This window comes from Staurois parvus, unplaced genomic scaffold (assembly GCF_062004578.1).
Source record: "Staurois parvus isolate SC_StPar_1 unplaced genomic scaffold, SC_StPar_1.0 ptg000772l, whole genome shotgun sequence".
Taxonomy (NCBI): Eukaryota; Metazoa; Chordata; class Amphibia; order Anura; family Ranidae; genus Staurois; species Staurois parvus.
Window position 1 is genome coordinate 1,482,315 of NW_028318568.1, and position 13,784 is coordinate 1,496,098.

Here is a 13,784-nt window from a genome sequence, read left to right on the forward strand (position 1 = left end):
TAACTGTGCATGCTATGTATGTTGTAGGTCTTTTTCTCTACCTTTCTGTTGAGCTGTGCATTTTTGTGTATGCATCTGCTTTTGGCACACAAGATACACACACACACACACACACATTACATCTGGACAAAAGAAGATAAAGAGGTGGTGCAGGAGCCATGAGGGCATGAAGCTGAATATGTGCAGAAAGTCTATAGTATTGCTGGAAGGAAGCAGGAGGTTCCCTTTTGGATAGGAAAGATGGGAATTAAGAAAAACTTCTGACAGGAAACAAGAAAATGGTCTTTATATTCTATATAAAAATAAAATAGTAGGGAGTTTTTCACCTTAATACAGAGAATTCATTAAGGTAAAAAATAAACAAAACACTTTAATGACATTTAGTTTGATAGGGCACCGTGTGTCAAAAACAACTGCACCCCCCCCCCTTATTTTTTATTTTTTTTGCTGCTTTCAATCTATTTGTCATCCTAGACTGAACATCAGCACAGCTGATCAACATGTTTGCACTCAAGCAGCTGGTGCATGGGCATAATGTAAATTAATCCCTAGAAAACTGCACTTTTTTTTTCCATTGAAAAGCAGAATTATCTCTCCTCACTCCTTCACTGTGCAGAAGATCTCACTTACTCTGTCACAGGTTCTTCATGTTCATAGAGTGTAGGTTGTTTTTTTGTACTTCATAATATCTTAAATGTTAATGTGTATTTATGGTTAAAATATAAAATCAAATATTAATTTCCATATTGTATTTCAATTATTTCTGGCCTACTCCTATTACTCTGAATGATCTTGAAGTTTGTAAATTTACTTTGTGAAGTTCCCCACATTTACTTCCTTGAATTCTGTTACACATACTCAGTATGTTCTGTTGATAGGCACAGCTTTGTCACAGAATTCCTTCTAAACTACATATGTGCTGAGAGGAAGAGTTTCAGGATGCAGTATAGCAACAACTGCTTGTAGGTAAGGTACCATGAGATTTGTAATCCTTAGAAAATGTTAAAGTTAAAGTGCTTTTAAAGGCTAAAGATTTTTCACCCTAATGCATTCTCTGCATCAAGTTAAAAAAACTTTTCAAGATTAGTTCTGTGGCGGAACTGTTACGCCTGGGCTTCCTCGTGCGGAGCGATGCGTCTCACCCAATGGTCCCCTTTTCCAGCAAGTCTTCCAGTGCTCTGTCAAGGCAGGTATTAGAGCTCAAAACCACTCCTTCCCTGCTATCCCAAACCACAAGTCGGAACTTCGTGTAGGGTGAAATGAATAAATCTTTATTAAACACAGCTCAGTATATACAGCTTCACCCCCACCTTCACCCGACAGCCTGGCACCGGGTTTTCCCCACCCACAACAAAACCCTACAACCAACAATACAGTATGAACTCTATAGAAATGAAAGACTCACATTTCTCTAAACAAACAGTGTAGAATGTCTGTCTACATCTGCTAACATATACAGCTTTACATAGGGAAACTGAAACAGGGCAAAATGTTATCACAAAGGGATGGTTCGTCACAAGTTCCCCTCTCCCCAACCCCCAAATACTTACCTGAGCTCAATCTCGATCCAGTGCTGTGCCTGATAACAGCAGCACTGCTCATTCTCTCTTCTCATTGGCTCAGAGGTAGCAGCGGAAGACATTGGCCCCTGCTGCCATTAATCAAATCCAATGAGAAAGGATTGGTGATGGAGGCAAGCCACGCCATGTGTGTATTTAGACACGTACAGCCCGACTCGGGAGCAAGACCACAATATCTGCCCCCACAGCGCTTGCAGACACAGATAAGAAGGAGCAGACAGCACTGGCGGGGGACCCCAGAAGAGGAGGTTCACAGCCGCTCTGAGCAATACCATTGCACAGAGAAAGCAAGTATAACCTTTTCTCTCTTCCTTACCCATCCACATTTTTGCATACACATTCTTCATATCATTTTTATAGTCCTTATTCCCCAATTTTTACCCTTTTGAAAATTAATTTTTAAAACTATTTTTCTTTGATTTTGTTTTTTGTGTTTTTCTATTTTTTGTATTTTTATTTGAATCATTTTTTATTTTATTTTTAATTTTTATTTTCTTCTTTTTTATATATATTTTTTTTTTGTGTTTTGGTTTTTCTCCTTTTTTACTGATTGATTTTTATTTTTTTTTTTACTTTCCACTTTTAACAAATTATCCTGGTCAGCCTTTAGGGTGTTTACTCTTATATAATGATTGTTCATGTCTCATTATGCTTACTTATTCCAAGACAGATTAATAGGTTTTATTTATGTTTATAACCGCATATTTGTTCCCCTTGTTCTTTTATAAATTTATGCCCTAAAAGGTCCCCATTTCTTGTACACAGCAGCAGTTTATTCAGCCACTATACACATAGCATTAATCTGCCCATAATATCAATTGAGTTAGCCATGTTTTTGGAGTCGTCCAATCAACATGATTCTACTCGTATTTAATGTGCCCGGTAATGGCGGTATGTCACTAAGGACGCCGCCAGGCAAAACGTATGTAGAAGCGTGATCCCGACACTTTCGGGTTCCCGTGACGTCACATCCGGCCTGTCGAAAGTGAGGCTTGCAACGCACGCCGGCCATCATTACTGGTATACATACAAACAAAGGCTGCATACACTGGTACCGGTTTATGGGCACCATTACATGTGAGTACATCGATACTTATTTATTTTGTTATGCTATTTTCAATAAATACTACACTTAGAGCAATTTAATTCATTTGGTTTATGTCAGCTGCTTGGAGCATTACTTTTATCTTGAGGAGAGCCTGGGATTGTGTATCCATCCACTATTTGTGCACCCAGAGTCTTGTGATCACCCAACTGGGGGCAATCATCTTTGACCCCCTCTACCCATATCTCTTATTAGGAGATTGGGAGGTCTGATCCAGGAGAGCCTGTTATTGGTCGTCAATACTTATGATAACATAGCGATATTTAACCACCTTAATCGGGGTCAGTTTTTTCTGGTGAGTGAGAAATTCACTTATTGTCTACACGTGGTGAAAGAGCATATTTCTGGTCTACGGGACTACACCTTTATGGGACTGTCACCATAATATATTATGTTCAATATTCATCATATTTTGTTCAGGACTATTATTTGTTTGATGATATTGCTATTTCACTTTATTTTTTCATTTGTGTTATTCAATCATTGCAGCACCTACCTATTCACATATTCATTTGTTCAAGTATAACCTGTTTAACAAGATAATAACCTTTAGTAATGCTTTAACAGCAGAGGAGAAGCTGCAAATCTCCAAAGCATGCAGAGAATACAGGAAGTTGTGGAAAGTGATGACCAACAGGCAGGCATCATTCACAACATGAAAAGAGATTTTTCAAGTAAGTTTATATTGGATTGTCAAAAATAACTATCATTTTTATTGTTCTCACAGTGCTGATGTTATATAGTGCTCAGCATAAATGAGTACACCCTTTTGAAAAGATTTTAATCAATATCTCAATGAACACAAGAACAATTTCCAAACTTTGACAAACTGAGTTTTATAGAACATTTGTTTAGCTCAGTACATGAAAGTAAGGTTAGTAATATAACTTAGATGACAAAATATTCAGTTATACTCAATTTAGTTGATGCAAAAATGAATACACCCCACAACAAAACTACTCTATCTAGTATTTTGTATGACTTCCATGATTTGTAAGGACAGCACCAAGTCATCTAGGCATGGAATGAACAAGCTGGCGACATTTTGCAACAACTTTTTCCATTTTTCATGAACGACCTCTTTTAGAGCCTGGATGCTGGATGGAGACTGATTCTAAACTTGTCTCTTCAGAATTCCTCATAGGTGTTCAATTGGGTTCAGATCAGGAGACGTACTTGGCCACTGAATCACTTTCACCCTGTTCTTCTTCAGATATACAACAGTGGCCTTAGATATGTGTTTTGGATCATTGTCATGTTGGAAAAGTGCACGATGATCAAAGGCACGGAGTGATGGTAGTATCTTTTCTTTCAATACAGAGCAGTACCATCTGTGAATTTATGATATCATCAATGAAATGCAGCTCCCCGACATCAGCAGCACTCATGCAGCCCCACAGAAGGACACTGCCACCACATCTCACGGTAGACACCATGCATTTTTCTTTGTACTCACTTTTGCGACACCATACAGTTTTGAAGCCATCAGTTCCAAAAACATTCATCTTCGTTTCTTCACTCCAGAGTCCCAGTAGTCGTCTACTTTTTCAGCATGAGTCCTGGCAAATTCCAGGCAGGCTTTTTTGTGCATGGGCTTTAGGAGAGGCTTCCTTCATGGACGACACCCATGCATGCCATTCCTCTGCAGTGTATTGTGTCACAGGAAACAATCACCCAGCTCTTTAGCTAACTGCAGTGAGCTTGCATGGCGATTTTCTTCAACCCTTCCCATCAGAAGACACTCCTTTTGAGGTGTTAACTTCCATGGATGGACTGGACATCTCTGTGAGATGGTTGCAGTTCCATCTTTGTATCACTTTTGCTACGGTATTGAAGCTTTACTGATCTTCTTGTAGCTTCACCTTTCTTGTGTAAAGAAATTGTTTTCTTTCTCAGTCCTTGTGAGATTTCTCTTCCATGTGGTGCCATTGCTGACAGCATGAAATGGGGAGGTGATTTTCTTTGTCCTTTTATAATCAACTGTCTGCTGGACACTGTTTATTGAATTATTAGACATGCCTGTAGTTGAATTCTTGTTAATTAGGATTTTGTTGTCTAAAATTTACCTTTGCTCCTAAGAATTTCATTAGAGTGTATTCATTTTTGCAACATGGTCTTGAATGAATGTTAGGAAAAATACGTTTTTGTGTGTGCAAATTAACAAATCACATTTGCAATCAGTGGCCCGCATTTGTGGGAGTATTTTGTAGTATAGTGTCTCATAGAAAATGTTGATACTTAAAAGGAAAGTAAAGGTTTTCTGACAAATCTGTTGGGGTGTACTCATTTATACTGAGCACTAAAACACAAGTGTATGCTGTGACCATAGGACTCCTTTAAGCTGAAGTACCTCTCTATACCACAATTCTCTTGCATGATCACAGTATTCTTTAATGATTTGATATTGGAGAATAAGGCTGGGCCAATGACACAGCAAAAAGACGACACCAATTAAAAAGGCTTGCTTTTTCTCATAAACCAATCAACCAACCAACAAAATGCATAACATCTTTGATTACCTGAGAAAATGTTCTTAAGATTCTCAACTGCTGCTGCCAGCTGACTATGCTGGACCACAGCATCTTTCACATCCTTCAGGCTTTCAATGGTATTAATGCTCTGCCTCCAGTCCTTGCTAACATTTCCCAGGGACTGCTGGATGTCTTTAACATCATTTAATGCGTTGTGAAGTTGGTTTAAACCTGTTCTCACACCATCAAGTTGTGACTGAATAGCTGCCTGAAAGAAATCATTAAACACAGTTATACAAATGTATATTAGGCATTGTATACTGAATACAGAACATTATTTGGAAAATATCAGCTATGCATATTTTGGTGACTTTGCCTACCAAGAGCATTGCAGACAACTGCAAGATGGAGACAGAACAAGAACACACATAAAATCATAATTACACATAAAATATTCCTGAGTCAAAAGATCAAAACACCTAAACTGCTGTTTCTTACTACCTTTTTATATTCCTATTACCACTGGGAGAGCTGTAGTCTACCAAATACAATATGCTTATAGATAAATGAAGATCTGAAAACTCCAAGCTAAACTTTGGCCGAAATGCTCCAAGCTTTAAATAGAGTGGGAAAAAGTTAGAACTTCTGCCAGATTTTTTTTTTAACTCTAGTTTTATATGAACATGACATGGACATGAATTGAGAGGCAACCTTGCTTAAGGGAAAGCAGATGTCAGTTATGTCCCCAAGGGTTTTAAGCCTTCTTGGGTTTACAAGAAATATTCTGCTAGCTTGTGTCTCAGGGGAAATTTTCCTCACTTCTTGTTCTAACGCATGTCAAAAAAACAGGTAGTAAAGAGAGATCTCCCAAAGGGAGAAACATTATCACTTAGACAGTATGCCAATTTAAAACAAAAACACACTCTATGGTTTGATTAAAACAATGATAATAGAAATTATAAAGAAAATATTTAAAGCGGAGATCCAGTCAAAGATAAAAAAAATAAAAGTCAGCAGCTACAAAAACTGTAGCTGCTGACTTTTAAAAAACAGCCACTCAACCTGTCCCACAATCCAGTGGTGTGCTCACTGCAACTGGTTTCACCGGGTGTCCCATTCCCCAGCGCCTTAAGTGTGGGCACCCCGCTGTGACGGCTTGCGGCTTCACAACCGGGTGCCCACTCTGCATGTGCAGGTAGCGCTGCACCTTGTGAATGGTCCTGTAGTCTTCTGGGACATGTCATGTATCAGGGAAGGGGAGGACAACTAGGTAGTCGGAGAGGAAACCTGTCAAAATGGGGTACCTGCTCCCCAAAGCTGCCAATTAATTACAGGGAGCAGGAGATCAGTACTTAAAGTGGAACTTGCCCTTTTTAGGTGGAGCTCCACTTTAACTTGTACAGCAAGTCATTTGAACTGCAGTTTAAATCTTACATTTGACAGAAAATAAATGGAATATGCAGTTCAGTTACAGGCAGCAGTTCACAAAACTGGGGAAGTGCAGAGAAGGGCAACAAAACTGATACAGGTAAGAGCATGGAGCAGCTCAGCTATGTGGAAAGTTTAGCTGAACTGAATTTATTCTCTCGAGAAGAAGCAATTGAGATTATGAATACATGTATAAATACATAAGTGGGTCATATAATGAATTTTGGGCAGTTATCGTGGGAAAAATAATTATTTGATCCCTGCAGATTTTGTAAGTTTGCCCACTTACAAAGAAATGGCAGTTGATAATTTTTAACACAGGTGTGTTTTAAATGATAGAGACAGAATATCAACCAAAAATTCAGAAAAAAAACACATGATACAAATATTATAAATTGAGTTGCAGTTCTGTGAGTAAAATAAGCATTTGATCCCCAAGCAAAACATGACTTAGTACTAGGTGGAGAAACTCTTGTTTGCAAGCACAGAGGTAAGACATTTCTTGTAGTTGGTTACCAGGTTTGCACACATCAGGAGGGATTTTTTCATCCACTCTTCTTTACAGATCTTCTCTAAATCCTTAAGGTTTCTTGGCTGTAACTTGTCAGCTTGAAGTTTCAGATCCCTCCGTAAATTTTCTATAGGACTAGGGTCTGGAGACTGGCTAGGCCACTCCCTTACCTCAATGTTCTTCTTCTTGAGCCATGCCTTTGCGGTATGTTTTGGGTCATTGCCATGCTGGAAGACCCATCCATGACCCATCTGCAGTGTTCCGGTTGAGGGAAGAAGGTTCTCATTCAAGATTTTACAATACATGGCCCCGTCCATTGGCCCCTCAAAGTCAGCCTGAACTTTTAGAAGAGAAACAGCCCCAAAGCATAATGTTTCCACCTCCGTGCTTGACTGTAGGGATGGTGTCTTAGGGTCATAGTCAGCATTTTTCTTCTGCCAAACATGGCAAGTCGACTTATTGCCCAAGATCTCAATTTCGGTCTCATCTGACCACAGCACTTTCTCATAATCTTCTCTGAATCATTTAGATGTTCATTGGTAAACTTCAGATGGGCCTGTACATATGCCTTCATGACGAGGGGGACCTTGCGTGTGCTGCGGGATTTCAATCCATGGCGGCGTATTGTGTTACCAATGGTTTGTTTGCGGACTATGGTCCCAACTGACTTGAGATCATTCACTCCTGTGTAGTTCTGGGCTGATCCCTCACTTTTCTCATGTTCTTCCTTACCCCATAAAGCGAAATCTTGCATGGAGCTCCAGACCAAGGGCGATGGATGGTTATTTTGTATAAGTCATGTTTTGCTTGGGGATCAATATATGTCATTTAGCCGTTTTGAATTGAGATCCTGAAAAAGTCACGTGGCGAAACATGTACAAGAGCCTGTGCTCGAGGATCTCAATTCAAAACCATTAAATGGCATATACTGGATATATACTATGGAATTGAATTAGTTCTCTTTTAAAATCTTTTTATGTATTGCTGAAAATAAATTGTATAATTTTAATCAATGTTTAGTGTTAGCATGTAATATATTGCACTTAGAAATTCATATTCCTAATTGCTCTAATTATTCCTATATGCTACAAGGAATGAGGTGCAGGTAATTTACATCTCCCATCTGCACATAAATTTAATACAAATTAGAAGTATGTTTGGGCTCTTCTATTTGGGAATCACACATCTTTTTGTCTGTTGCCACCAGTCACACTGTTAAGGTAAGATGCTCCACACTTTTAGATACTTCATTAAAGTGGTTCTAAAGGCAGAAGGTTTTTCTTACCTACATGCATTCTATGCATGAAGGTAAAAAATCTTCAGTGTGCAGCTCCCCAATCAGCTCCCCCCCCCAATACTTACCTGGGCCTGATCTCGATCCAACGAGCAGCGGCTCTCCTAGGTCTCTCCCTCCTCATTGTCATAGACACAGCAGCAAGACCCAATGGTTGTAAATCCCAGCCAGTAAGGAGGGAGCTGGGGGCAGGGCTGAGACATGCTCTGTGTCTTACAGATGCACAGCTGCAGCTCGGGAGTGAGCACACATGAGTGCCCCTAGTGAGGGGTGGAGGAGCCAGGAGTACCATTGGGGAACCCAAGAAGAGGAGGATCGGGGCTGCTCTGTGAAAAACCATTGCACAGAGCAGGTAAGTATGACATGTTTGTTTTTTCTGAAACTTTAGTATCACTTTTTTTGGCAGTAAAAATATTTTATTTCGGTGTTAAACATATTACAGGTCAAGCTCAATAGAATATATTGGGCGAACGTGAAAAGGCACTACAGTATTAACATTCTGATTATGCATTGAAGAAGATATACAATCTGATCTACATTTTCACCACGTTACATGCGTACTTTCCAAGACAAATAGGGAAAACAGGAAATAGGTGAGTGAGGGAAGGGGATGAGGAAGTAGCAGGGGGAGAAAAACAAGAATTGGTGGAAGGTTGAGTTAAAATAGGAGGCAAAGGCCAGGTATACACATTATTCAGCCTATAGAAATGCATTAGTCCAAACCGTTGCCCCAGAAACAGTAGTAGTATGCCAGTATTAGTGTTCATCAAACAGGTATTCTTTCGGCATCTATCCATTTTCCAGTTGGAACAAATTTTGTTGAATTTTCTTGGGCAGTTACGACTAGCATACCTTAAGTCTTTAGGTCTACAAGAACTGAGCCCAGACACCTGGTAGGAGAAGAAACTGTGGCATCCCCCTAATTTTAGAGTGGATCACACAGCCTGCATCAGAAAGAAAGTTTCCCTTTGTCTTAAAAGAAAACAACTGCTAGTTAAAGCACCTTCACTGAGGAACTCAGCATCCGTTTTCAAAGAGAATTGAATTATAACGATGTTTCACTGAGGAAAAAGGAGGTGGGCGTTCTAAGCCCCTGCAATTAGCAGGAGCAACAAGCTATAGAGACTGAGTACAAAACAGAAGAAAATGCCTTCTCTTAAACACAGAAAAGAAGGGAGGGGGTTCAGAAAATGCCACCAACACTTGCAGTTAATACTTGGAATGAAGAAACATCTTTTTCCCACGTTCCTGACACCTTTCCTCCTACGCTTTGTCAGAATTTCTATGAGAGGAATTATATTTTTTATCTTTTATCTCCAACTCAAATTATAGTTGTTTTAAACTGAACAGTCCCCAAAAAGCCAGGGTCACTTTCAGGTCTGGGTTCACGCAGATACAATCTCTTTCCCAATTGAGATAGTTAGTTTTTGCAAATGAAGTGTGTACAGAATTGAGAAAAGCAAGGACACCTCTCAGTGCAGGAACGATGGGTTTCCATCCTATTTACTGCACCTGAAACAAATGAACAATATTTACCAGCCTTTCCAGGCCCCATAAATATAAACTGTGGAGACACCACATATGTGTGACCCGGTGGACATAAGAAATTAACAGACTAGTCATTCAACAATTCACCATTGTTTCAATTCTGGGAAGGGTAAACAAGAGACAAAACACCTCTGATTAAAGAGATCTCTATGGGAAGTTATACAAATGAATCTTGGAACTATTTATATGTTTAAAACTATACATATAACTAAATTCTTTTTCTGGACAACACCATTATAAATATCATGGACATATGTATAAGTATGTGATTTTAAATCGTAACACAATGTTGCAAGATATCTATAAAAGATTTTATCCTGACACAAGATCCCATTGCTAGAAATGATGTCTGAATATTAAACACAGCGTGTTGTGTAATCCCATTATATATTTAGACTGTTGAAATGTATCTTTATTGCAGAAATATTGTAATTGTGCTGCCATGTCTCTAATCAATAAGTAGTTAAGTATGCAAATTATTAGGTTTATATGAAGGTACAGTGGATATAAAAAGTCTACAAACCCCTGTTAAAATGTCAGGTTTCTGTGATGTAAAAAAAAAAATGAGACAAAGATAAATAATTTCCAAACTTTTTCCACCTTTAATGTAAGCTATAAAGTGTACAACTTTTCGATTATATTACAGCACTCAGTCTTTTGGGTATGAGTCTATCAGCATGGCACATCTTGACTTGGCAATATTTGCCCACTCTTCCTTGCAAAAACACTCCAAATCTGTCTGATTGCGAGGTCATCTCCTGTGCACAGCCTTCTTCAGATCACCCCACAGATTTTCGATCGGATTCAGGTCTGGGCCATTCCAAAACTTTAATCTTCTTCTGGTGAAGCCATTCCTTTGTTGATTTGGATGTATGCTTTGGGTCGTTGCCATGCTGAAAGATGAAGTTCCTCTTCATGTTCAGCTTTCTAGCAGAAGCCTGAAAGTTTTGTGCCAATATTGACTGGTATTTGGAACTGTTCATAATTCCCTCTACCTTGACTAAGGCCCCAGTTCCAGCTGAAGAAATACAGCCCCAAAGCATGATGCTGCCACCACCATGCTTCACTGTGACTATGGTTTTCTTTTGGTGATGTGCAGTGTTATTTTTGCGCCAAACATATCTTTTGTAATTATGCTCAAAAAGTTCAACCTTGGTTTCATCAGACCGTAGCACATTTTCCCAGATGATTTTGGGAGACTTCAGATGCGTTTTTGCGAAATTTAGCTGGGCTTGGATGCTTTTCTTAGTAAAAAAAGGCTTCCATCTTGCCACACGATCCCATAGCCCAGACATATGAAGAATACGGGAGATTGTTGTCACATATTCCACACAGCCAGTACTTGCCAGATATTCCTGCATCTCCTTTAATGTTGCTGTACGCCTCTTGGCAGCCTCCCAGACCAGTTTTCTTCTCGTCTTTTTTTTTTTTTTTCTCATCTTCAATTTTGGAGGACGTCCAGTTCTTGGTAATGTCACTGTTGCGCCATATTTTCTCCACTTGATGATGACTGTCTTCACTGTGTTCCATGGTATTCTTTTGTACCCTTCTCCTGACTGATACCTTTTAACAATGAGATCTCTCTGATGCTTTGGAATCTCTCTGCAGACCATGGCTTTTGCTGTAGGATGCGACTAAGAAAATATCAGGAAAGAGCTACTAGAACAGCTGAACTTTATTTGTGGTTAATTAGAGGCACTTTAAAATGATGGCAGGTGTGAACTATAGTTCAGTTTTGGGCACCAATTCACAATAAAGAACATTGGGGAACTGGAAAAAGTAAAGAGAAGGGCAACCAAACTGATAAGAGGCATGGAGGAGCTCAGCTATGAGGAAAGATTACAGGAACTTAATTTATTCTCTCTTGAGAAGAGGAGATTAAGAGGGGATATGATCAACATGTATAAATACATCAGTGGTTCATATAGTGAACTCGGTGTAGAGTCATTCACACTGAAGTCATCACAGAGGACAAGGGGGCACTCTTTACGTCTGGAGGAAAAGAAATTTAATCTTTTACTCTCCAAATACGGAAAGGTTTCTTCACAGTGAGTTGTGAAAATGTGGAATAGACTCCCTGAAGAGTTGGTTCTGGCCAGCTCAGTGGATTGCTTTAAAAAATACCTGGAGTCTTTCTTGGATACGCAGAATATAACTGGATACTAACATTTATAGGTAAAGTTGATCCAGGGAATATCCGATTGCCTCTTGTGGGAAGTAAATGGATCATGCTTTGCTGGGGGGGGTTTTGCCTTCCTCTGGATCAACTGTGGGTGTAGGATTGTAACTTTTTTTTTTTGTTTTTTTTAAATGGTTGAACTGGATGGACTTTTGTCTTTTTTCAGCCAGACTAACTATGTAACTACTGACTCCTATTTAACATGATTTTGAATGTGATTACTTAATTCTGAACACAGCTATATCCCCAGTTATAAGAGAGTGTGTACACTTATGTAACCACATTATTTTAGTTTTTTATGTTTACTTCCCCCCCTCCTCTAAAAGATTTCAGTTTGCTTTTCAATTGAGTTGTACAGTTTATATGTCACATTAAAAAAGGTGGAAAAAGTTCTGAAATTATTTATCTTTGACTCATTTTTTTACATCACAGAGACCTGACATTTTCACAGGGGTGTGCAGACTTTTTGTATGCACTGTATGGATATATATATATATGTTTGTCTATAAATAATCTTTTAATCAGTATACATTTAACTACAACTCTTTTTAATTTAAGGTTTTACATTACAAATTAGGAATAACATACTATATCTACCCTCCAAGACATTTATACAGTTGTCACAAAGTCCAGTTTGTATTAGTGAAATATTAATCTTTCCCTATAACAGATGAGTTATTTTAGGAAACTCAAAATAGTCCAGACTTATCTTAAAGTGACACTCAGTGGCAAAAGGGTGGTAATACAAAAACAAACATTGGTATGAGACAAATTCACCTATAAAAAGAATGTAACACCTTTCTTGTGTAGATTGATGCTTATTCCTTCTGCAGGGGAATAACTGTTGAAATTCCGTAAAACACAGACTATTGTCTGATAGTTAGCATTGGTTATTTTGTCTACAGGGAGAAACTAAATATTAATTAATATCTTGCAGTCCATATTAACACAGATCTTGTATGTGTTCTTAAAGGATTTTGTTTGGCTCAAAGTTAACTCAGAATTATTAGTTAAATTATTTTTATAAATTATTATTGATATATTTGGAGGCACGTTTAGCTGACTAAATTAATTGTCCAGGCGTTTCCTGGCATGACAGCGCCATCATGGATAGTGATCGGGTCCCTTATGACCTAGGGAAAGGGAAGGCTTAAGATGAAGAGTGCCCCTGTGTCCATTCTCAGAGTTAGTTGCCAGTATTCTCTTCCAAGTATTCAGCCACTCTGATGCCTTCTGCAGCTTACTCAGGCTGAGTATATAATGCAGCTGGCTGGAACTGCTTAAGCTGAGTCTCAAAATGGAAACTGTGCCGCTCTGTACATGCAGAGCTACTCAGGACCTCAGAGAAGGTGATAGGATCACCCAGGGCTGTCTGCGGCAGTGCCTGAATGATGGGACCTGACAAAGACAAAGCAATGCGCTGCTTCCAAATGTTCCCTTTATCTAAATTACAGGTTACTTACACACTCAGTGTCTATGTAATGTATAGTCTTTTGTTGCTGGAGGAACAGATACATCACTGAGACCAATGTACAAAGTAGTAATGCCAAACATTTCTGTAAAATTCTCTTGTATAATGCAATCATTTAGGCACAGAGTAGGAAAGAAAAAACTAATTTTCATACAGTGCACTGCTAATTACAGACAGTTTCTGACTATATTGCCTTA

At 38.8% G+C, this 13,784-nt stretch overlaps 1 protein-coding gene across 1 annotated transcript in view; it reads right to left on the reverse strand.

Moving 5' to 3' along the window:
- EXOC3 (exocyst complex component 3) overlaps positions 1–13,784 on the reverse strand; it is a 79,871-nt gene that overhangs the window by 53,071 nt on the left and 13,016 nt on the right. The window contains exon 3 of the mRNA XM_089654523.1: positions 5,205–5,424. Within this exon, the coding sequence (XP_089510649.1) occupies positions 5,205–5,424 (220 nt within the window). The remainder of the gene's footprint in view (positions 1–5,204; positions 5,425–13,784) is intronic.